This window comes from Rhinolophus ferrumequinum, chromosome 13, assembly GCF_004115265.2.
Source record: "Rhinolophus ferrumequinum isolate MPI-CBG mRhiFer1 chromosome 13, mRhiFer1_v1.p, whole genome shotgun sequence".
In the NCBI taxonomy this organism is placed as follows: Eukaryota; Metazoa; Chordata; class Mammalia; order Chiroptera; family Rhinolophidae; genus Rhinolophus; species Rhinolophus ferrumequinum.
In genome coordinates, this window is record NC_046296.1 from 66,080,888 (window position 1) to 66,105,689 (window position 24,802).

General features: G+C 45.0%; 1 protein-coding gene across 9 annotated transcripts in view; it reads right to left on the reverse strand.

Moving 5' to 3' along the window:
• ASAP2 (ArfGAP with SH3 domain, ankyrin repeat and PH domain 2) overlaps positions 1–24,802 on the reverse strand; it is a 147,546-nt gene that overhangs the window by 37,113 nt on the left and 85,631 nt on the right. For 5 of the 9 annotated variants that reach the window (XM_033125013.1, XM_033125014.1, XM_033125010.1 and 2 more), the window contains 8 exons: positions 23,751–23,880; positions 19,974–20,059; positions 14,297–14,372; positions 13,916–14,002; positions 13,063–13,071; positions 6,133–6,236; positions 5,966–6,035; positions 1,178–1,265 (listed from right to left, as the gene is read on the reverse strand). In XM_033125013.1, coding sequence (XP_032980904.1) covers positions 1,178–1,265; positions 5,966–6,035; positions 6,133–6,236; positions 13,063–13,071; positions 13,916–14,002; positions 14,297–14,372; positions 19,974–20,059; positions 23,751–23,880 — 650 coding nt within the window. The remainder of the gene's footprint in view (positions 1–1,177; positions 1,266–5,965; positions 6,036–6,132; positions 6,237–13,062; positions 13,072–13,915; positions 14,003–14,296; positions 14,373–19,973; positions 20,060–23,750; positions 23,881–24,802) is intronic. The other 4 variants (XM_033125016.1, XM_033125015.1, XM_033125012.1 and 1 more) reach the window with 1 other exon arrangement.

Here is a 24,802-nt window from a genome sequence, read left to right on the forward strand (position 1 = left end):
GTGGTCACACTTTAAACTATGGTCAATTCTCCTCGTTCACACCGTCTTGTATGAAAGAAGGATCTGAGCAAGCTTCAATGAGAAGGGCAGATGAGTCTGGGGCTTAACTAGAATGAGCAGGGACACGGGGTTGGAAGCAGGATATAGTCAAGTTTTATTTTACAAATCAGTCCAGAATCTGAAGAACAGGACAACACCTAAACCCTTTCCCCACACCACGTTGTTTGACACTCTCCTAGAGCTTGGTACAGAGCGTATTAGAATGGGGGTCCAAGGGTTAACCACTGTGGGCGTCCGTCTCCTCACTCAGCGAGTGGGGATGACAGTTTGCTGTGAGCGTTCGATTACTCGTGGATCGTAAATAACTTCCCAGCCTTCAATAATCCAAACCAACAGACTCTTACAAAGCAGCCTCCCCATGCTGGGGACACTGTGGCCGTAAGACAGACCTTTCCTCTATAAATACACCTCTTGGGCCCAAGTTCCTAGTGACCTCCTTTTCAAAGGGGATCTGGCCTCTTTCCTCTCCCCAAACTGTAAACATGCCACACAACACTGCCAAGAACAAAAGGCCTATCATTTTCTTTATGACTCTTCACTAGTCCTTTCTTTGTCCTTAGGGTATGTATGCTGTGTGAACACTCGCCATAATAGATGGTTCTGTGGTGATTCTTCTGTGTATGTCCCAAAAAGAAAATCATACAGAAGCAGAAAGACTAATTCTGCGGTAGGGAAGACACACCAATTTCCAAAATGAAAGCTGCAAGGGCCCTGCTGAAGACCTGACGCTTGCAGTTTGCACCATTTCTAACATCACCCAAATCATGGAAGCTTGACAACAGAATTGTCTTTTTTATATAATTAAGTGAAGGGATTTTAGGCTTGAGGGCTGATCTATGTTTACAAATGGGAAAACTGAGGCTGGGAGCTGAGACAACCTATCTGGCTTACAGAGCCACGAGGAGAACAGAACCAACCTCAAAGTCAAGTCCTAACCTGGAGAGACCAGCAGGCCAACAATTGCGAGTGGGAAGAGAAGGCATGCGTGTCACCTGAAATAAAGGCATTTGTCTTCGAAAACCAAATCTTTAAAAACACAGTGTGAAAGAGGACCAATGCCCTAAAAGACAGGTTAAAATAATTTCTCTGTGGCATAGCGTCCAAGAAATAAACTTACGTGAAATAAGGTCAAAACATTTTTTCTCCTCAGGGTTGGTCTTCACTTGACACGTTAGTAGGTTGAGTTTTGCAGGAGGCCGGTTAGCCTGATCAAAAACATAAAATGGAGATGGGTGGGAAGGAATGGAAAATCCCACAGTATCATTCTTCATTAAAATAGAGAAAGAATAGGGTTTTCACTAGTTTGCAAAGACAGCTTTCAGAAGGCAGATTTTATGTGGGAAGGCACGCCAGAGGCATATCACAGCATGTCCTTGAATCTCATCTCCACAGAGGGCAACTGCCCCTCCCTGTAAGGGGCGCTCGGTGGCCTATACACCCAGCTAGCCAGGGGGACAAGAGCTGCTGGCTTAAGGCCAATGGCAGTGGGCTCCCTGGGATCAAAACGCTCCATGGCTAGAGCCCGATTTCTATTGACATGCATACGGTTGGCCGGGTCACTCGGGTACCCAGCTCAGTATCTGGTGATCTTACAAGTATTTTTCCCATCATAAACACTCACTTCCAGAGAAAGTAATCTCACAGCACAAAAATGACAGAGAAAGAATTTTCCCTGCTTTCTGAAGTGACGACAGATAACAGATTCATAATCCTAAATGCCAGCCATCTGTCATTAAGTTTCAACAAAAGCAACCTCATTCACATATGTATCCCCCAACACCCCCACACAATGGTAACAAGAGCACAATACGTTTTTGTTAGAAATGTGTCAAAAATGGCTTGTAACACTTCAAAAAATATCGTATTTAGTCCCAAGAAGCAGAAGGCGGAGGGTAAGAAGATAATTTCAGAAAAAAATTGTGAATGGCAAAATGACTCTTAGAAATTTTGGCGGAATCTCCAAATATAAATGGGCTTATCTTACCCACCTACAAAGCTGCTACCGGAAAGATCAAATGAAAAGCCGTGAACTTCAGGCATTCTAGTTCAGCCCTTCCTATGGCCACCCGCTGCCTTGAGAACTTATAAAAGCTTGGGTTTGGGATTAATCAAGATATACACACACAGGCATCTACACCGGGGCAGACTGTGAGATCCTCAAGCATTCACAGACCCTCCCCAGTAAATTCTCACAGAGCTGGGGGTGAGGAGGGGTCGTCTCCACTAAAACAGGACCAATCCTCGTAGTGGGAACAATCTGGGTTTGATAATAGGAAATTTGGATAAGCAGAAGGTAGATAAACAGGGTTGTACTAGACGCTTCTAGCTTGTGGCTGTGTTGACCTCATCTTGCAAATGGACTCCCTGGACAGTCTGCACGATCTGTGGGTGCCTAGCAGAATCCCTGGCTCACCAGAAACCAGTGTAGGAAGACTCCAAATTCTCCCTAATGTTGCAAACCCCGTCAATCCAATTTTGGATCTTTGCCAAAATTGATTCTGGCCCACCCCGGAATCAATACACCAAACGATATATTTCTACAGTGCCAAGAAGGAGCCCACACCACGGACATAACCCAGCATAACATAACACTTTAGTACAGGTGTTCAATCCCATATAAAGTCTGTGTCTATTCTGTTACCTGCCCAGGCCACACAACTATCCACATGCATTTAGGTGACATTCTTGGCCTACTTCCAAACTGCTGGGGTCCACTGAGTCTTAGATTCAGGGGCAGCATGCACTTTGGGAAATATAGAAAAACAGTGCCATCATTTAATTCACCTACAGAACAGGTCTATCTAATTCATCAGATGCTAGCGTTCCTTGAGAGCCAAGCTGAGAAGCCCTGGTTTAGTAGGAAACTCAGGAAGGAGCAGAACCCTAAAGACTTCCTGTTTGCCACGGAGGCAAGGATTATCAGTGAAGCTCCCGTTTTAATCACGCAATTCTATTTTTGACCTCAATTTGGTAGGCCTTGAAAAGGAAGTTTGTAGTCTTCTTTCTGCGTGACTGATAATCATTTTAAAAAAATCTAGATTGTGTAAGAACCAGCAGACATTTCTTCCAGCTTAGCACAGTCCCCAGTCTTTGGCTGTGTGGCCAAGCTATGAATTTGGCAAAGACGACATCTAATTAGTTATTTTGTCCCAAGAACGACTTCTCTTCCCAGTGCCAGAAAACACAATTAGCCTTGGCTAACGGGGGATAATACCAACTTGGGTTTTCATTGCATTCATCCCGGATGTTACCCCTGTCCCTTTCTGAGGACAGAGAATACAATTTCATTTCCCGAAGGCTGCCAGCTTCCTGGGAAGAACCTTGTTTTCCTAACAGTGCAAAATACACACTGTGCTTCCACAACTTAAAAACCCGATTCTCAGCTGAGTGCCAGACAGTGCTCTTAGTTTCCCATATACTAGGTCAAGTCTTTGAAAAATTGCTTCCCTCCCGCCGGCACCGCCCCGACGGTAAATCAGCAAACTCAGGGAGATGCTGGCTAAACAGGTAAGCCACATAGGAGCCCAATCCAAACAAAACCAAACAAAAAGGCATCTCTCAACTCCCGTTCTCGGCAGCGGTTAGCTCACATCACCGCTGCCAATGCTCTGGCTGCAGGAGCACAGGGTGACAGGGCTCTGCCTTTTGGAGCGAGCACAGGGGCCGAGGGGAAAGGAGCGGTCCGCCCTGGGGGGGGAGGGGGGGCCTGCCTAGGAGCCACAGACTGTCCCGGCCTGGCAGAGGGACAGGGCCCCCGCCTGCCACTCCTCCAGCCACTCGCTGCAGGCCCAGGCTGGAGGCAGGATAAGGCATCTAGAGCACAGATTTTCTGAAGAGGGTTCCCCCCAGACACAAAGCACAAATTACATCTGTGAGGGGTGTGACAAGCTGAGCTGTCTGCATGCTGGTGAAGTGTACTATCTGCTCAAATATGGGGCAACCCATCAAAATGGAAAGAAAACTAAGCCTCTATGTCTTCTGAGAGGAAGCTCAAGCAATGGAAGTGAGACAAACCAAAGTTTATGGCGTCGACAGAGGGTTACGAGGCCTGTTTCCATTGCTCGGGAGGGAGAGGAGAAGCACGCTTTGGCTTAAGCTGAGGCCCTGCGTCTAATGAAACAAATACCCGAGATGACTTCAGAGTCGTGAACAAGCCTGAAATGAAACTCAAGTCTTATTTTATGACGTGTTCTGCACTGAGGCAGTTAATCTGCGTTAAAACAAACAACCGAGTGGAAAACAATTTGAAAATAAACCACAGAATCACAGGTGTTTAGAGCGGGGAGGGAACCCAGCTCTCCTCCAGTCGAACAGTCTTAATGTTAAAAAGGTGTGGCGACTAAATGAATGCGCTTCCTTTAGTCTACAGCACGCAGACCCACACACAGGGGCACATGTCTACCGTGTTTCCCCGAAAATAAGACCTAGCCGGACCATCAGCTCTAATGCCTCTTTTGGAGCAAAGACCCGGTCTTATATAAAACCCGGTCTTATAGTAAAATAAGACCGGGTGTTATATTAGTTTTTGCTCCAAAAGAGGCATTAGAGCTGATGGTCTGGCTAGGTCTTATTTTTGGGGAAACACGGTATATGGAAAGAACATTACTCCAGGTCCAAACTGCATGGCCCCCGAGGGCGTGGTGATCTCCATGGGAACAGTGAGGCTGGATTTCAGTAAAGAGAAATGACCTGTATTTGCCTAGGCAAGTGACAGTCAGTCACCTAGGCCAGGCATCCCAAGAGATCCCTACAGACAACACTTGACATATGCTAGTTGTACTGTCTCCCTCCCCCAGGGCAGGCTCGGTGAAAATGAAGAGCCCCAGTGGGCCTACTGCAGGGCCATCCTTCAATGGGCTTTTCTTCTATTTCCTTTCTCCTAAGTACTGAGAAGGGCTGCTTCTCTCGAAGCCACTCTGAGTCATGATTTTTCTATAGGGGCCTGAAAAGCCCATCTGCGCTACTGCCTAGAATTGCTTTTCCTTCACCAGGGGAACTGGTGGGAACAGGGGAGGGGACAGGGAACTGGTGGGAGGGGGAGGCTCAGGGCTGTCCCCATTACATCCACTCACAGGACTGAGGCCGCCAACTAATGTGCACACAGCAGCAGGCCTCCTGCTTGGGCAATAGAAACGCAGGCCACCACCAGTGCTCATTAGCGACAAAAGGGCAACCGACTCAGCCTTTAGACATTTTCAAAAATGTCCACTGGCCTACACGGCTGTCACCAGAGCCCATCACATCTAATTCTACGGTGAAGAGCACCGTGGTGTGAAGGGCTGTGTTTGTGGCTGTGGTCACAATCTCTGGTGTCCGAAAGAGAGATTAGGAAATCATTTTTTATTCTGATTGGGTTTTAACAGGTTCAACGTACAGGGCTCAGTTTCTTGCATGGGCAGCGGTACGCAGGATGACAGACAAAGGGCTTGATTCAGGTTGGGCGCAGCGTGTTACATTTCTATACTGAAATCACTGAAACCTCTCCTCTGGGATTTCTGATTCCCAGAGTCCTGACCACGTAAATGCTTTTCCCTTAATGGAAAACTAGAAACCCTCCCAAGTGCGACGTTCCATTTCCAGAGACAAAGGCAGCTGGGGAGCGGTTTGCTGTGTTTTTGTTTCTAGAAGTCACAGCTTCTGAATAAGGACCCCCAGCTCATCAGTTATTCCTGACTCTGTTGGATAATGAGAGATGACGAGGCTCCCCCCACCTCTGGAAAAGCATAAAGGGGATGCAGGTGTACCGAATGGAAGACGGACCCAAACACGCTGTTCTTAACAGGGGCCGTCTTTAAAACGCATCCTTTATACCAAACACACACAGGACACCTATGTCCTGTCAGTTCATTAAGCTCTTCGCGCGTCTCACTACAACAGAGACCATGAATTAACAGACAATACTTACAGTACCATGGGATATGGTCAGAAAACCATTCTTGACTGAACATTTCCTTTTCTGCCACACTTTTCGGATCCTTCCAGATAAACGGGGGGAAAATAAACAAGAGTTTAGAAATTCTGGACGCAGGAGACAATGAACACACATGGAACATAGTAGCGCCACCCACGTACCCGTCGCTTTTCTTGTAGAGGTTGCCGTTGCGCTCGGTCCCGTGTTCTTTGTTTCCCTGAGGCTGATGAAGGCTGTAGGCTGTACTCTGGCGAAGCTGGGAATCCTAGAAATGGTCAAGAAGTTGGTTTTAATCCTGTCCAGAGTCCAAATTTCTAAAAAGCAGCACACAAAGGAAACTCACGCCCTTAAATTGTTTTGAAATTAGAGAAACTTCCCCTTCTCACCGCATCAAAAAAGTGACAAAAAAAATTCATATCCAGGAACTCATATATGTCACGTACCAGGCTTGAGAAGAGAAATGTCAAAAATCAGTATCCCCAAACTGGCCCAAAGGATGATTCATTTGAAAGATACAAGGTTTTACTTAATTATGAGCCTTTAGTCCCTAATAATGGCAAGAAGCTCCTGACGTGGCGAAAGATGCCCTGGAAAAGGAAGGTAACATGTCACGTTGGAAAAGGCAGGGATGTAAAGCAAAAAAAAAGGAAAAAAGGGGGCAATATTCGCCCTCTTACTTTAGGCAAGTTACTTAAGCTCCCTGCTTCAGTTTCCTCTTGGAAAATAGGAAAACAATACCCAGTAAGGATGGTAAATATAGTAAGGCTTGAGTAGGACAATGCATGTAAACACCTGGTACATGACAGGTATAGAGCAATAGTCACTTCCTGACCCCATGACCCCAGGAGGAGCCATGGCCCTGAACCTAAGCGCTTCAGCCTCAGGGTGGACCATCCACTTGGTCAGCTGAGAAGGGCAAAGTCTAGCCCTCAGCATCTTAAGGGCAAGGACCATCAGTGGAACCTGGGCTTCCAACACACGCTCAGCTGTGCTTACCAGACGATACCAGAAGTCCTGAGCTGAGAGCGGCAAGGGGCCGCCAGTCAGCGCTGGAAATGCTGGACGACATGAGGAAACAAGGGGAGCACACATGGACGGAGTGCAGTGAACCAGGCTAGCACCTGCCTCTAACTGTTGCTGAGAAGCCCCATCCAGCTCATTCCATAATGGAAGAAACAGACACAATGAAAGTAAGTGATTTGCTCCGGACAGAGTTAGTTGGAGCCAGAGTGGAGAGTGGGAGGGAATTCTGCCTCCCACTCGGATGCTCCTTCCCTCACACCGCGCCCTCACCAGCGGATGTCCCAAGAGACCAGGGCTGGTCTCATGTGTACCACCAGGCACATGAGGTGGTACTTCCCCAAACGAGGGAAGAACTAATGCATGACAAGGAATGTGATCCGAACTGAGAGTGTATGTACTAAGAAGTGAAGACCAAACGGGGAAACCACAGGACAGTCTGGAGGCAGAGTTTTAAAGATGAAAGCAAAACCTGGAAGAGAATAAAGGGAGGGTATTCACGACAGAGAGGTACACACAGAAGCACAGAGGGGAAAGTGGCAGCTGTGGCCGCCCTCCACGGAAATAAGGACAAATAATGTCACCAACGTTAAGGCCAGTCAAGTGGACAGACAGGCTCGAGTCCCAGGTAAGACTGCATCTGAAACCAACAGCAAGCCACCTGGATTCTTGGCAGTTTTACATCAGATTTCTGAAGCATTAAAGTTTTTAATTTTGATGAACTCCAATTTATCTACTGTTTCTTTTGTAAGTCTGTAGATTAGATGTCACATTTAAGAAATCACTGCTGAATCCAAGGTCGTGAAGATTTATCCCTGTTTTCCTTCAAGAGTTTTATAGTTTAGCTCTTACATTTAGGCCTTCGATCTATTTTGAGTTAATTTTGATTCTGGTGTTAGGTAGGGGTCCAAATTCATTCTTTTCTTTGTGGCTATCCAGTTGTCCCAGCATTTGTTGAAAAGACCGTTCTTTCCTCATTGAATTGTTCTTGCACACTTGAAAAATCAATCGAGCATAAATGTAAAGGTTTATTTCTGGACTCTCAATTCTGTTTCATCGATCGACGTCTACCCTTATGCCGGTCCCACGCTGTCTTGATTATTGTGGTAAGCTTTGTGGTAAGTTTTGAAATCACAAAGTGTGAGTCCTCCAACTTTGCTCTTCTTTTTCAAGATTGTTTTATGGCTATTCTGGGCTCCTTGCATTTCCATATGAATTTTAGAATCAGCTTGTCAATTTCTGCAACAAGGCAGCTGGGATTTTGATTGGGGATTGCACCAGATCTGCAGATCAATTTGGGAGGTACCGGCATCTTAAGAATATTAAGTTTTTTTAAAAATAAAAAGGAATATAAGTCTTCTATTCCATAAACATGGGTTGTCTAGTACGGATTTTTTAACTCTGAAAAATATATAAGGTAACTCTGCAAAAAACAAAAACAAAAACAAAAAACCAACTTCATCTGAGAAATCAATAGTGTGCTCAGGCATTCCATTACGGAATTGACAACAAAGCCTGAAGAAACAGACCCCAAAATAGGAGAAACGTCCTCATTTTCCACAGGGAGTTCGCATAACACTTAGGCCTCTAGACAGCTAGGCAAACAGCTCATTCGTCAGATACGGATGGTCTCAGCTCCCGTATTCTCTCAAAATGGCAGTATGTTAGCAATGATCATTTAGAACAAACCCAACTTTAAAATGTAAACATCACTGGGAATAAATGCAGTGGGGAGGAAAACAGAGAAATACCGCTCACCTATATGAATCTCTGTGAAAGGCTAAAAATATACCTGCCAAAAGACTAAATTCACAACTAAGGATATGTCTATTGATTTGGGGAGGGAAAAAAGCCCTGCACTAAATAAATGGTGAAACCATGTGACAGAACTGCTAAAAGTGTTTATGTGAAGCACATTAATCACGACTCTTGACAGGTCTTACGAAGAGGATGAAGGACATTCTTCTTTTCAACAGAATCAGACCCAGAAGTTAAGGAAGAAATTACTGTTTTATTCTTCAGACCAGGCATTTCTTGAATCGATTGAAAATGCAAGCAAATCTGAAGCTGTAAAATTTAAAATTTGTACGTAAGAGCCATGTAATTTAACATAAAATGGAATGTGCTTTAGAACTGATTAGTTTAGCATCCTCAAGGTGACTTCTAGGTGACCCAACAAAAATAGCCTTTCTTTACCTGTTTATATAGGTGTTTTATATAATACCTGATCAAGTGAAGGAGTAACAAAGGAAGGTGACCTTTCCACATAACAAAGACTTGGATTGAATGGAATATAATCCAAGGGAAAAGAGCTTTTCTTTCTGGGAGAAGAAGAATCTAACCCAGAGGCAACTGGCCATGGGGTCCCTGTTGCCCTGATTTTCGGAGACTCTCCAACGTCCTCTGTTCTTAGTCCAGGATGACCTAAGACTGGACCAAGTGGGCCTGGCCGCGTGGAGACTGTTTGTGTGTCTGAAGCAAATAGGCCAAGTGGGCATTTTATGGACCTTCAAAAGGCTCTCACAAAATTCTATTAATATCCACATATCCTCTATCCTGTGACATCCAAACAAGTCCTCAGATCCCAGGCACTGTCCATGAACTTAAGTTTTGTGTGGCCGTCTGAAGAATTAACCATTGGGTCCTGCCACGACAGAAGCCACCCAGATGAACAGTGGACTAAATGTGTGACACCTTCAGGAATGAGGGGGAAAGCGTGATGCTGAATATATGACATGTGTACATCACATTGGAAGTATTCCCGAGCTCTGTAAGACTCGAGAACATAAAAACTTTTTCTGTCCACCTCTCAGAAAGTCTGTGTCCAAACAATTCTTGTGATGAACGGATTGCCAAGGAGTCCCCTCTGCATGTTTAGTTTCCCTGCCAAGGAAGGGCTGTGATGTCCAACTCATTCTCATCTTCCCAAGGTATGACAGGTGTGTCTACACACGACACCACTAGCTGCTGGAGGCTTTGTTAAGCAAGCACTAGGCCACGGCCTAAGAACAGTGCTTTCAGATCTCATCACCACCTATCCTCCATTATATCTGGGTAATTTCTTAAAATAATCTGACACAAGATATTAAAGTCATATAATACAACTGAAAGAGAACAGGCTTCAGTGGAACAGACCAGGGTTCAAATCCTGGCTCCGACTCTAATAAGTGGGCTCCAGCCACGTGTTTGTCCCCTCTCTCTGACTCAAGTTGTAAACGTGGGCTAATCCCGTCTGCCCTGATAGGCACTGTACGGATTACTGATCACATTTGTGAGGTGCCTGGAAAAACCTGTGAAGCGAGGCAAGTAGGAATTGCCATGACAATGACAGAGTGAGGGGCAGTGGGGACGTGCATCTCTGAATCATCCTCCAAACCCCCTGCCCCGCACTGGGAGATGCCTCTTGTTGCAGCTGAGCTCCTGCTAGAGCTCTCATCACACTGGACCCCAGGGACTTTTCTGACCACACCCCCAGACTGGGAGCCCCTTAAGAAGTGAGAACTGTATCTATCTTATTCTGCTTGTTTGAGCGGTGCCTGCCGTAGAGTGGCTGCTAAGAAAATGGCAGTTGAGTGTGTGAACCCACAAACAAGTCCCCCATGAAGGCAGACTGAAATGAAGGCCAGTGCTAGGCCGCCCGGCTGGGCAGGAGAGGTGGGGAAAGGGACACCTGGCCAGAGGGGCTGATGGAGGCCCAAGTCGGGCATGAGATGACATGCAAGCCCAGACCAGAAAAGTCAGGGTCACAGGAGAACCATGGCCGTGATGGACCTCTGCTAACCTGGACCGCACATGCTATCCAACCACATGCTACCAGACATGGACACTTTAAAAGGGGGTAGAGCAAGCTGAGAAAAAGAGAGAGACCGTACTCAAGATCTCTCAAGTGGGAAAAGCACTGTGGTTTCAGCGCTCAGGCCTGTAAGACCATCTCCCCGAGCCTCGGGCCTGCCCCCAGAAGCACAGGGCTCCGTTCTTACCATCAAACAACATGCCCACAGCCCAGTTTTGGCAGAAAACCTGCCAGCACTGCAGTGGGATCTGCACCGGCAGAACTCCACTGGGCGAGCACACATGAGATGGGGATGGCAGGAGCAGGCAAGGCTGATGGAGCGGGCGCATGCAACAACCAGCAGTATGGAGGGGTTTTCACTTTGCAGAAGGGATTTTTGCCACACGTTAAAAGTACGGTGCATGGACAGGTGCTCACGGTACAATGTGTCAACTCTTCTGTAACTCTGAAAATTTTCGTAATAAAATGGAAAAATCAAACCATAGTATGCTCTTTACAGAGAGCAGAAATATCAAAAACAAAATAGGAATGCCAGTGATTTGGAGGCATAGGGGGGCACGGGGCGCAGAACGGCAGTCTCCTTTCCAAAGTGAGGCCACAGGGTGAGAGGGAGCAGCAGCCCAAAGCCACCATATGCAACAGCCACGTTCTTCACGGAGCCCGAGAGTGATGGTTGAGATTTATGGGCAGGAACAAGGAGACTGGCTCCTACCAACCATTAATGCAGCTTCCTCAGGGCACGTTACCTAAGTTTTATAAACTATAATTATGTAGTTACAGTTAGAATTTTTAGAACACTGAATAAAAACCACCAACACTTTTAGTTTTCTAAGCCACAGAAGAGAATCCAAGAAAAGGGAATGGGAGCCTAAACAATGCCAAAAATGCCAATTCTCACTGTGATTGGAGGGACACAAGATGGAACCCCAATCAAAGAAACTATCTTAAAATATACAAAATTTCACTCATACATATTTGGTTGTTACTTGCAACTGTGTTCACAGACTGTCCAATTTTTGGAATAGCAGCATCAAAAGGCAATGCAGAGTGAGATATACAGGAGAGACTCTATACTTTACAGAACATTTTTTATTTCACATTCCCAATGAGGAGACTGGTGAGTTCGGTCTTTGGGCATCAACCAAAAGGGTGGCAGCAAAGAAGCTTCACTTGACCTCTGTGTGCAATCTGAGGCAGAGGGGCTGGTCAACAAAACCCACAAAACAACAAACCATAACAATTTCTGGTCTGTGCTGGGACATTTGTTTTACTTTTCTGCAGAGCTATAAATAACTGGTGTCTGACAACAGCGTTTTCCCAAACGGCCCAGCTCTGCACGGCCACAGGGAACATGGCCCTCACGCTGGGCCCGGAGGGCTCCTGAGCGCCAGCACCTGCTCTTCTGTTTAACCCGGGGCCTGGGTCACAGGTTGGACCCTCCTTCTCCGACAAAAGCAGCTCTCAACCATCCCTTTGATGCCCTGGGGGGCAGGCTGCCTCCCCGGCGACTGGCTCCCTCACTTGGCACCACCTCTTCTCGTTACAGTTAAGCCACTATTCTCTCACACTCCAAGTTCTTTCTAGGTTCCTTTTCTGCTTATATTCGAAGTTTGGGAATATCAAAGTGTCAGGATGTGTATTCTCTCGACTGGGAGGAAGTCGCCATGCAGTGGGTAATTTCTAGCACTAACCTATAACCTCCATCTGCCAATCTGTCACTCAGCTGACCCTTGTTCACCAAGGGCCTTCTCAATGAGCAGTAAGGTGCTACAATGGGATGGCAGGAAAGGCATAAGAGCATCCTCAAGCTGCTCAAAGTCTAGCCTGAGAAGAAGCACCTGTGTGCTTGAAGACGCAGCCCACAACCCAGAAGGAATGTGGTGTGACTGAATTAAGTCTTTCAAACAGAACATGGTGTATGAACTTAGATCCCTGGGGCTTGGGGAGCAGGGGCCGCGCTCACTCCAGAGGTTTAAGATGGACTCGAAGGTCAAGCAGAATTCAGCTCTTTGGTGTGTGTGTGTGGGGGGCACGCTTCGTTCTCACAAAGGAACAACAGCAACCACATAAACTGCAAACCTGGAGGATTCCCATTTCACTAATATTTGTGCATTCAAATTCTTTTAGCCTTCAATAAAACCCACTGCTATTGAGAGACAAAGTGTTAAAATTTTAAATGCTACTAGCTGTTAATATATACATGGAAGAAACTATTTTTTGAAGTTCATGAAGAAAGCATGCACAATTCTCCAATTTATTAAAATACTGAACTACTTACTCTCCTAGACTTCGGTCACAAAAGGTAAATGCATTTGGGAGAGAAACAACAATATTCAGTTACAGTACAGGAACTTACAACAAAACAGGGCAGACCAAACTGCCAACAGTGAACTTCATGCTCTGCTAAGTAGTTTCACAGAATTATTTATCTGAGACCTACTAGCGATACATTTAAACACATTCCTTTATTGACAAGGAAGCAGATTTATGTTAAATTTCACATTATAATATCCACACCGTAGCAAACATACCACAAAATTACCTAAGAAATTTACTTTTTAATGTTTTTTTAACGAGCCCCAGAAGCACAAATTATCACTGTGAATGTGTTAGCATGCAGAGAAGTGATTATATGAAAAGATGACGCCAGAGAAACAAAGGTGTTTTCCTGCCCATCAGAACGCAGCTGTAAGAAAATCTAGCTCCTCACACTTCACTGAGCACAGTCTCAGGGCTGGAAGACTCGCAGCCCCCGGTTACCGCTGATGCCTATGTGGGCAGGGTCCACGTGTCTCAGGGCGGGGACACCAGAGTTCCAGGTAGAAACCAGTGGTGTAAGTAACGAATGTCTACGTGACAGAGAGGCTAAGAGTTACTCGTCTAGAACCGACAGAACAGAAAAGGTTTATACATGGCCATTAAGGCTGGTATTTAATGCTTCCCCAATGAAATGAACATACTTTAAAAAATGGTTTTTTGAAACCAAACTTAAAGAACTGAAATGTTGCAGTGCTGCTCGATACAGCCCCAGAGAGAACCTAGAAGACATGGATTTCACCTTCCTCAGTCCCAAAGCCTCCGAGACATAGTATAAAATAAAACAGCCCTACTTCAAAATTAAATCCCCTCACCTCTTTCTGTTCAACCTGCAATGCTGATTTCAAAATATCCCGGAGCTGTATCAACTGCCTTCTTTCTTCATCCTGGGCCTGTTTGATCTTTAAGGAAAACAAAAGAGAGAGAGGATCGACTGATGTACGGTGAGATGCTGGCACTCACAGGGCATTCCCACACCTAAGCGACGCTTGCCTCCCTCACTGGTCAAACCTCCCCCAGCCAAGACGGAGGCAGGGAACGGGGATGCCACACTCCACACGACTACCAGGCTGGTCGTGTCTGGGCAGTGCAGCAGCAAACACAAGATTATACAGAAACAACATTTACAGGAAAGCGTTTGCTGCACAAAAACTGTTTTAACACTGATGTGGCGGGTGCAGGGTGGGGCTGCTTACTGTGTGAAGATCTGTGGAAAGTGTCTCAATGGAAGGTTTGAGGCTTTCAACTGCCTTTAGTCCATCCTGAAAAAAACTAGGAGGAAAAAAGAGGAAACACAGGTTGTGTTTCATAAAAGAGAAAACAATTTTGTTAGATGGAGGAAAAAACTCCTTTAAAGGAGTACAATTAACATCATTATGTAATTCCTGGGGGAAAACACTGTACGAACTGAACCTTAAAATATCAGGCAAATCAAGAATACAAAGACACTCAAAACTATTAGAGGCAAATAGAAAAGGAATTGTAATTAGTCAAAATATTTGTGATTTTTCTTGACCCATTAAAATGAGCCCCAAAGTCTCAGCTGATAATGGGAAACAGGACTGATAAAGGCACAAAGGCTTTTGGCTGGAAGTGGAAGAGTCTGCGGCCAGAAAAGCATGGGGTGCAAATAAGAATAATACAGGAAAAAATGTCCTTTGGCAGGTGATAGCGAAGTGGAAAAGAGAAAGAATGCAGAAGAAACTAAGCAGGTTTGATGCACGTGAATGGCCCATGCTCCACCTGCAGAGTGTGGAAATGGAGTTGGAGAAGTTGAGATCAAATACCAAAAGGAAACTGTTTTGGTTTTTTTTTTAAACTCAGAATGCAAGGCTTGTGAAGTCATTTATAGTAAGTGATTCCGGAAATACAACAGAAGCTAGACAAGTTTTTCTGCAGCAGCGATAGGCTGATGTTCAGAACTCGCTCAGAAGCGTGGTATGTGTAACCCTTTTGAGAGAAATAAAGAAAACGTTTCCCAATGAGCTTAGGCCAGAGGTCAAACCCTGTGACAAGTATGTGATGGCCATGTGCTGTCGCTCTGCCTATTGCTCCAAGCTTCAATCCATGCCATCAGCTCCTTCACCACAAATCCACATGGGGCACATTTCAGGCACGCAACACGCATTGAATGAAAAGTAAATGAAGGAAGAAAGGAAGGAAACAGAGTCTACAAATTCTGCCAGTTTATTGGACACAAGGAGACTACCCTCAAAAAGTGCTCTGGGTTTCACGTGTGCCCATGTGAGGTGATGTTTATTACTTTTAAACTCTGCAATGGTCCTGTGGGAATTTCCTGTATCGTGTACGTAATAAACAGGAGGAGCTGTAGAAACAATGCAACATGACACTTAATACAGTCATTCCAGGGGGCAGGGAGGGGAAACATACACACAGGAAGTGGGTTATGAACCATTACTAGCTAAGCTACTGGGAATCACAGAAGCTGGGCTATTAGGACTTTCTTACCTTAACTTTTCGATATACGCATAATTCTTCATTCCTATATTTGACCTAACTCATGCTTTTGAATATAGAATATGCTTCTGCCAGTGTGTCAGAGTGTGACAGTGATTTCTGCATGTGTCTGTGCCGACTGTCAGGGCAGAAATGCCACGTCCTACGCTTCTCTGTGCATTCCACTCCGAGCACACTGGCCAGCACACAGCCGTACTCCTTTTACATTGAAAAGGAAATTTAGGAGAACAAGCACAGGAATGGGAAACTGAGCTTTTCCCTTTTGTCATGAACTCAACTGGTCTTTGTGTCTAGTTTCAGTTATTTTCTTTATATAACTATTTCCTTAATCACTTCAAATTCTTGTGAAATAGGTAGGAAAAGGTGTGGGGGGAGAAAAGGTGGAGGGGGAGCAGGGAGGGCGAGAGGGGTAGGAGGAACGAGGGGATTGGGGAGACAGAGGGAGAGAGGGAGAGGGAGAAGGAGAGAACAATGAACCCTGGGATAGGGAACAGGAAAACTAGCACAGGAGATCACCATGGAAATGGTCCTGCCTCCTGGGGAAAGGGAACAGGTGCACAGCTCCAAGAATCTCTGTGCCTGGCAACTGTCCCCACAGTGAGAGAGAGAGCCCTGTGGGGGGGCAGGGGTCAAGTGCTCAGAGAGGTGTTTCTCATCAGAGACATCGTGTCCTTGTGACACTGGACAGCGTGCTGGGAATAACGATACCAATTTGCTTTTCACCTTTGTAATCACCTAGGCCGTCCTGATCATCGGCCTGGAAAACCTCCTCCCTCTGATTTTCCAAATCCCTATCTTTCTGTACCCTCCTACTGAGGCATGTTTTGGCACCTAGGTATAAACTTCAAAATGTAACCAGCCCTGGCCTTAGGGAAAGCGTCAAAGAAAGGGGTTGTCACTGCTTTGCTGACTGCCATCATTGTGACATTCCTAAGCAAAAACCCCTGGCACATTTTTCTTAGGTTGAACGTGTTAACACTTTTCCAAGGTTCAATCAAACCATGTTTATCATTAATTTGACCAACTATCAACTACTGGTTTATATGAAACGCTTTCTAGCCTGCCTACCAAAGTCTCAAGCCTTTACAATATACCCATTAAGATTGAATCTTTCAGATCCCACCAAGCAGGGTGGCCCCTCTGTCCTCCTCCAGACTTTATGGCAACACACCACCCTTAGGGCGGCCGTGACCTGTCTGTTTTCTGCGCCCTGCCCCTCCCTCTCACTAGTACTAGTTTGTCCAGGGCACTGGACCTGAGTCTCATTCGACTGTACCCCAAGATCATCAAGCCACAGCTGGTCACAGTGGTTCTCAGCAGGGATTTGCTCAAAGAACAAGTCACTTCAACACTCACTACCACCTTCTGACACATGACTGTTTTTGTTTGTTTTGTTGCTGTTGTTTTAAAGAGTGCCCTATTTCTAGATTCCACTAGAGAGTAGGATAAAGGAACTAGGTAGAGATGCAACTTATTTCCTTAAATGAAATAAATGATAAAGAATAGGAGGTCCTCTTCGAGAACGCTTAAAGTAAAAAGCAAAGATGAGTAAAAACAAAACAATGCACATCCAAGCAGCTCTAAGGGTGAATACCCAAACATGGCTCTGAAATCCAGTACACACGAGGAGGCCTCTTCACACCTGCAGGAGAGCGTGCTCCAAGTTCTGAGGCACAGCTGTGTCCAGGGCTGAGCAGTGCTGCCCGGGAATGCTAAACAGGGGAACACGAAGGAACTACCAGATAAATAAACACTGCGTGGCCACAGGTTCCTCTGTCCGATGGCTGAGTCATTCAGGCTCCACATTTTATCCCCCAAAATATGAATTAAAATTCAAAGCTGTCGGAATGAAGAGCAGGTGGTACACATGCAGACACGCGCACGCACACAAACATGCACACGCATACTCATCCCAAAAGGAAGTAACAGACAATCCATCATTTTTAAAGGTCACTGAGCTTATGACCATAAAAGGCCAACTAGTTCACTTTTCCACATGCAGCCTGTTGCTACCCAACTGATTAGTTTGGGCAAAATAAAGGAAAAAAAGGAAATCCCAGAATAGCTTCTTTTTAAAAATAAAGTATCAGCAAGGAAGCGACCCACTTCCTAAAAATGCCTCACATATGGTTACGAGGATAAGAACTGAAAAAGGAATGTGTATGTTAATCACAAAGTTCGGACTGTGAGACTGTAAAATAATTCATCTTGAAAATTTACAAATGAGGGGGTCTTTTTCCAGCCTGAGGCTGTTTCTCGGGGCTCAGCGCTCTTCTTTTAACCCAGGATGAATCACACACCCACTTCCTTTGCTGCTTGACCTCAGCTGCCTTAGAAATGCACGTCAACAAAGTTGTATCTGGAATTCCAAAGCAGAGCTCAGTTCAATTCAACAGTGCCGCTCTGAGTGTCAGGCACCCGCAGACTGGAAAAGTAAACGTCATGGCCGCGTTCCTTAAGAGTACACAGTTGTATGCGATGTCAGAGGGGTAGTAGATTGGGGGAGGGGATTATCACTTTGTGAGGGGTGTAAATGATAAATGTCTAACTATTAGTGTTTTGTACACCTGAAACTAATAAAAAAAAAAGATACTCATAGTTGGAAATACTAGACCAGTAAACATGTGATTAAATGTTGTCAATTGACTAAGAAAAAAAAAAAAGAGTACACAGTTCAGTGGGAGATGTGACAATATATGAAAGATGTCACCATGGAGAAACAGGAAGCAGTAATTCCATCAGGGGAGAACAGAATGACTTCAAAGTAGCCGTTCCCTCTGAGCTAGGTCTTAGGAAGGGACAGATGCTGGGGGAGGGCACAGAGGAAACAGAATGCCATTCTAGGAAAAGGGGACAATGAGGGCAGAGGTACATCAGTGTGGCACACAGCCTGCAGGTGTGCAACTAGACCTCCACAGGTTCTCACGGCACTCCAAACCCTTCACAAATACTCAGTAAATGCTTCCTGAATGAATCTTCTGCTTAAAACTTTTCAGAAGCTTCCCAGTACATTTGGGATAAAAGCTAAGGGAAAGCGTCAAAGGGGGATTATCACTTTGCGAGGGACTTCAAAGGCCATCCAGGTCTCTAGGCTTTTTGACCCCATTTCATTTCAGGCTGCTCCCTACTTTACACACTGTACTTAAGTCATGCTGGCCTTCTTCCTACTGCAAGGCCATGACTTTGCCTAGAATGTTCTTCCCCCACTCACCTGCTAGCTCCTATGCATCCTTTAGATTCAGAATATGCGTCTCCTCAAAGAGACCTGCAGCTAATTCAAGAAGTATTTGAGTACCTATTATGTGCCAGGCACTGTGTTCTAGCTGCTGGAAAATGCAGCAAAGAACAAAAAAGAAAAAAAAGAAGAAAAACCTCTGCCCCTGCCCTCAATCTTAACTTCTATGAGGTCCTTCTTTTGCTTTCTTTCTTAGAGCCCTATGCTTTAGAACACATTTTAAATGTCCATTTGTAAGTCAGTTTGCTCTAATCTAACCCCCTACTTGATCTGAGCAGGAACTAGCCCTGGAACGTACTTTTCTCCAGCACCTAGGACAGTGCCCAGCACACAACACACGCTCAATAAACATGAATGCACCAGCCAGGGGCCCCTTCACATTAGCGACTGGGGGTCAGGAGCAGCTGTAGCATGAGAAGCAGGAAAGACAAGGCTGAGAGGTGAAGGGTGAACCTACATGCGGAGCTGACCACTTGAGGGTGCCCTTGAACATGGATGTTTCTCCTTTGCTTTGTTCATCACTGTCATTTGCTTTCCAGGATACGCAATACACGAAAGCATGCTCGTAACTTAATACACTGCGTTAACACCACCTCATTTCTCTTTTAACAAAACCATCTGAGAAGCATGTGTTACATCAAACTAGTTTGCCCCTCTATCAAAAGACCAAAAACAAATATATTTGATAATTACTATAGGTTTTTATATTGTTTAATTCTCAAACCATAAAATTCATTCTTTTACAGTGCACAATTCAGTGGTTTCCAGCATATTCACCAAGTTGAGCAATCACCAGCACTATCTAATCCCAGAACACTTTCTTTCAGCCCCCAAACCCCCGTACCCATTAGCAGTACTCCCCACTTCCCCTTGCACCGAGGCCTGGCAACCACTATGCTGCTTTCTGTCTCTGCATGTTCGCCTGTTCCTGACCTTTCAAAAAAACGGAATCATAGACCACGTGGCCTTTTGTGCCTGGCTTCTTTCACTTAGCATGTTATCAAGGTTCATCCGTGTTGTGGCATGTATCAGTACTTCACTGCTTTCCCTACAGATTTTTAAATGAGTGTTGATTTTTCCTCAGTACAATACTACAGATCTACTAGAATTTGACATGGAGAAAAACATTGGAAATAACACAATAAAGAGAAAGAACTTACTTGCATTGCGCATGAAAATATTTGATCAGATTCTGAAGTAAATCCACTCCTTTTTTAATCTTAATTTCATTGACCTTCAGCAGATACTGTTAAAAAACAAAACAAAAAGGGGAATGTCATCGATGTAAGCAAATACTAGCTTAGTACAAGCTTCTGAGGACAGATCATCTTTTCTACCTCTCCGACACCTTTATGGGGAGAATTCATGGTAGAGGCTTAATATTTTCTGAATGCCATAACTAAATGTCTCCTTTAGTTTTGTGCCATGTGAATTATCTGACACACAGGTAATTAAATGTTTAACTTTAAGTGCCAAGAACTCCTAGTAATACAGTACCTTAACCTGCTAAGGAGAAATTTTCGCCCGAGTTGCATGAAGCATGAGGACGGTCAGAATGAATGGCATTTAACCATCTGGAACATTCCCGTCCACATATTTCTGTCCCAGGTCCCTTTCTTTAGGCGGGTCATCGTCTAGAACACTAATTGCTAATCCTTTTTAGTTGACACTCTTGTCGCCATGTCTCTAATCCTAAAACACTTCCCTGACACTTAAAAAAAAAGTGATTGTTATAAAAACCAACTTTTAAATTGAAATGAATTAAAGCCATTTTTAACTTGGAGAATTCATTAACAAGCGTGGTGACATCAGGAAGCCCCAGGAATCTACAAAACCAGCATCAGGAAATACTTTTGTTCTTAGCGAAAGGTTTAGAGAACAAAGCCCCCCAAACTCCTTTTCCCTGTCAGGATATGGTATAAAGAACCCCAGGAACATGTACTCCCCAAGACAGGATGCCCTGAAAGGCTCCTGACACCCCCCCACCCCCCACCACACAGGCATCTCAGCTTTAACCCTGGAGGCTCACATTCAATACCCCCCCTCCACCCCCCCAGGTCTGCCGCTGTGGCCACCCAGCAGGAGATGGGAAGCCGCTCTGAAACAGTGAACTACAGAATTTCCTGTTGCCTTTGTCCTCTTCTCCCTCCTTCTTTTTGACATTTATTCATTGCTAATTGAATAAGATGTCTGGCAATGTATCAAAATGGTTAAATGGTTAATAAGGTTCTGGGCAATGTGTCAAACTTTAAAATGTGTGTCTCCTTTGACCTAGAAATTCTACTTACAGGAACTTATTCTAAGAAGGTAATCACAAAAGTTTGCAAAGATGAATACAAAAGCAGCTTCACTGCAGACGTGTTTGTAAAGTGAAAAATGGCAACAACCCAGGTGTAATGAATGGGGAATTAGAGTGTGGGGCATCCATACAGAAAAATGCTATGTAGCCATTAAGTCAAAAAGCAGAGACTTTCTGATGTGGAAAGATGCCCATAAATACTGAGTAAGAACAATTAGGTTACAAAGCATCAGTTAAGGAACAATCCTGTTTACAGAAATTATGTTTATGAATGTATACATAGGGGTATATGAAAAATGTTTAGCTAAATGTCAAAGTAGTTATCTTTTGGAAGTAAAATTTGGACTATTTTTAATTCCATATATATTTATATTAACCAATTTTTTAAAGTGTGTATTTTTATAATAATAAGAAAGTGAGATGGGATCTCTCAAACCTTCTCCATTCACAGAAGGTCTATTTGGCATGCTGAATTACTTTATAAAATTTTTTCATTCTGAAGAAAAAGCTCCATGGCTTTAAAATGAAGCCTGAAGCCATTCTTCTAGATTAGATGCTGGGCAACTAAAAATGTGTCACACCTAAATAACGCCTAGCACTTACAAAGCTTGAAAAGTTCATTCTGAGGAAAGGGGTGAACAACTTTAAAATGATTTTAACTGCAACCATCTACTCATTTTCAGATGTCGGGTTCTCGGCGAACAGTTTTCGCATGCTTTCTTCCCCATGTAAAGCCCTTTCCGGCCCATGTCTGGTCGGTGTCCATAGCCTCCATCAGATGTGTCCTCCTCTGCAAGCTCCAAATTTGCTGCCAGTCAGGCACCCTCTTTTGTACACGCACATAATGCCTGGTCCCACTCACTGCCAACTCTGCAAAGGTGGGGACCCTGTTACATTCGGCACAGACTACAGCCTGACAACCACTTGGGACTGGCTCAGCCAGACTGTGTATTTCCAATCAAATAAACGATTTAACCAGCCCATGTGATCCATTCACCTAGACCTCGGAGAGGAAAAGTACCTTCTGCTGAGAGCACACCACAGGAGGCAATGACAGAGCCCAGTGTTGGAACTGGCACCGCCCATTTCAAGGATCCCCGAATAACATGCTTATTAGTTCACAATTCACTCAACATTTGTAACAAGCACCCTTGCAGAGTTTAGGTAAACAGATTTCCTCCTTACTAGCCAAAAAGAGAGCACAATGTGAACACATACACAGACCCTTTCCAAATCCATTCTTTGCAAAACACTACTACTAAATGTACCCTGATTAAATAAAACCATTCCCTTGTGTTTGTGTAACACATAGCAGTTTCCTAGTCCCTGCCTCATACTGCCTGGGCTGATTTTTCCAACTTGATGTGAAAGAGGCCAGGCAGGTATTATCATAAATGATATCTGTTTATACAATAACGTGGGTATAAAAACATGTACTCTCCTATCTACAACAATACTTGGAGCTTAGTTAACTTTCTCAATAGCATTCACTTAATGAAAAACAAAGCAGCAAAGGGGGAAGAGAGAACAAAAAAGACACGAAACATTAAAAACAAAAGTAAACCAGCAGATATAAATCCAACCACATCAATAGTGACATCGAATGTGAAAGATTAAACAATCCCATCAAAAGGCAAAGACTGGATAAAAAAAGTGATTCAACTAAACAATGTCTACAGAAAACACACTTTAGATTCAGACACAAGGGAAAGTGAAAGGCATGAAAAAGAAACTCCATGCAAACAAAAACCAAGAGAGAGCTGGAGTGGCTACACTAACGTCAGATGAATATTATACCCGCGTCCTGGGACTGATTCTCCTCATTCTCCTCGGCTGATCATCCAAGACTTCGCTCTGGGAATAAAAACTCACTTAAATATAATCCTAAAATATACATTTAAAAAGACTAAGCTCCTGCTATAATTAAACATCTCCAAATTTAAAAGTCCCTTGTGGATTAGCTTTGCTGTGGACTATCTACAGGGAATCAAGAGCTGGCTGGACCTAGTTTCAAGACCTATTACCAATACCACACGTGCACGCACGCTGACATTGCACGCTGCCATTTCCGCCTCCGGAAGGCAGAGGTTCGGGCTGCAGAGTGGAGCTGGCTCCCCTGGGCACCGCGCCCTCTCGCCTTGATGAGTGTCCCCCCACTGAGCAGGTGGAAGCGCTTCCAGAGGCAGGTGGCTTGGCTTCCTGTCATATGCTCTCACTCACAGAAGACAACAGGGGACAGATGACAAGCTGCATTTTTTCCCAGATGACTTCTCACTGCCTCTCCCGTCACTAATGCCATCAGCACAATAGGAAACCAAAACACCTCATTAAAAAATACATAGGGAGGGGTTTCTTAGCTAAGTTCCAGTGAGAGGAGGCGAGTTTGAGCGAGTATGTGCGTGAAGCCAGAAAGGATATTCTTTCAATTTAGGTTTTCCCCTTCCTTCCCTAGAAGGTTGGTGTGAGATGCATCAATCCCACCCTCCAGCAGACCGAGGCTCCCCAGTAACAGAAATCAGACGAAGGCGGCTGGTGTTCTCTGCAGCCGCTCACTGGCAGACCCCAGGCCAGGGGAACGGGCTGCTCCCGCGGGAGTTCACGGGCAGGGAAGGCCCAGGCCGCCCGCACCACCGCTCACCTCGCACATCTGCAGCTGGAAGAATCGCCGCTCCTTCTCCATCTCCTCGGCGATCTCAGCCCCACTTATCTCAGTGCGGATCATGCCGTGCAGCTTGGCATGCTCCTTCTTCTCCTTTTCTATTTTGGTTCTATAGGTGAAGAAAGCAAGGGCAGATCAGACGCCTCAGCACGTGCTCCAGGATGGATGGCCTTGCAGTGGTCCGGCCACCCAGCCTGCAAGACAAATGCTCACCGAGCCTTGTAGAGACACACGACAGCCCCATAACTTACTGGAAAAGAAAGTACATTTGGTCATGAAAAATGCCAAACTTGGCGTTTTTTGCTGAGTATTTACTCCACAAATCCTTCCTAAGTAGCTACTTCATGCTGACATGGTCAGAGCGGGTAGAGCCCGGCCCTGCCGGGTTCCTCCCAGTGACAGCATTCTGTCGGAGCGCCTGCTCAGCAACCCGAAGGGCACGGGGAGGGCAGTGCCGACTCCAACCCCGTACGCTCTCCCTGTTCCTCTCACCTCCTCTGCTCCTCGCTCAGTGAAGTCACACCTAGGACAGCGCTCGCCGGTGTGGAAAATTAACTACCTTTTCAGCTGTGAGCATCACTCCCTCCGCCACATTTATTTCACGTTTGAGCCATATTACATCAATGTCAACTGTGCAGTTCAGGCTATAAACTGACCAATTGGAGCATGTCCAAAGACCAGTGACCAGAAGCATCCATGAAATCACATCAGTTAAGATGGGCTTGAAATAGTAACTGAACTTTTATTCTGGAGAAAAGGAGACTAATAAAAACCACAGAAAGCATTCAAAAATATAAACGCTGCTGCAAAGAGAAGGGAGGAGATGTTTTCTGTATAGCCTCACGGAAGACACCAGAAGACCGCATTTTTTAGAAAGTTGTTCAACATGAAATGTTTGGGTTCAAGTGTCCCCCCCCCATGTGGGGAGGGGATAGTTAAGAAAAAGCAAGAAATTTACTTTCTAACTCTTGTTTTTTATGCTGAAGCACAGCACGGGGCACACAGTAGGTACTCAGCAATTGACTAAGAAT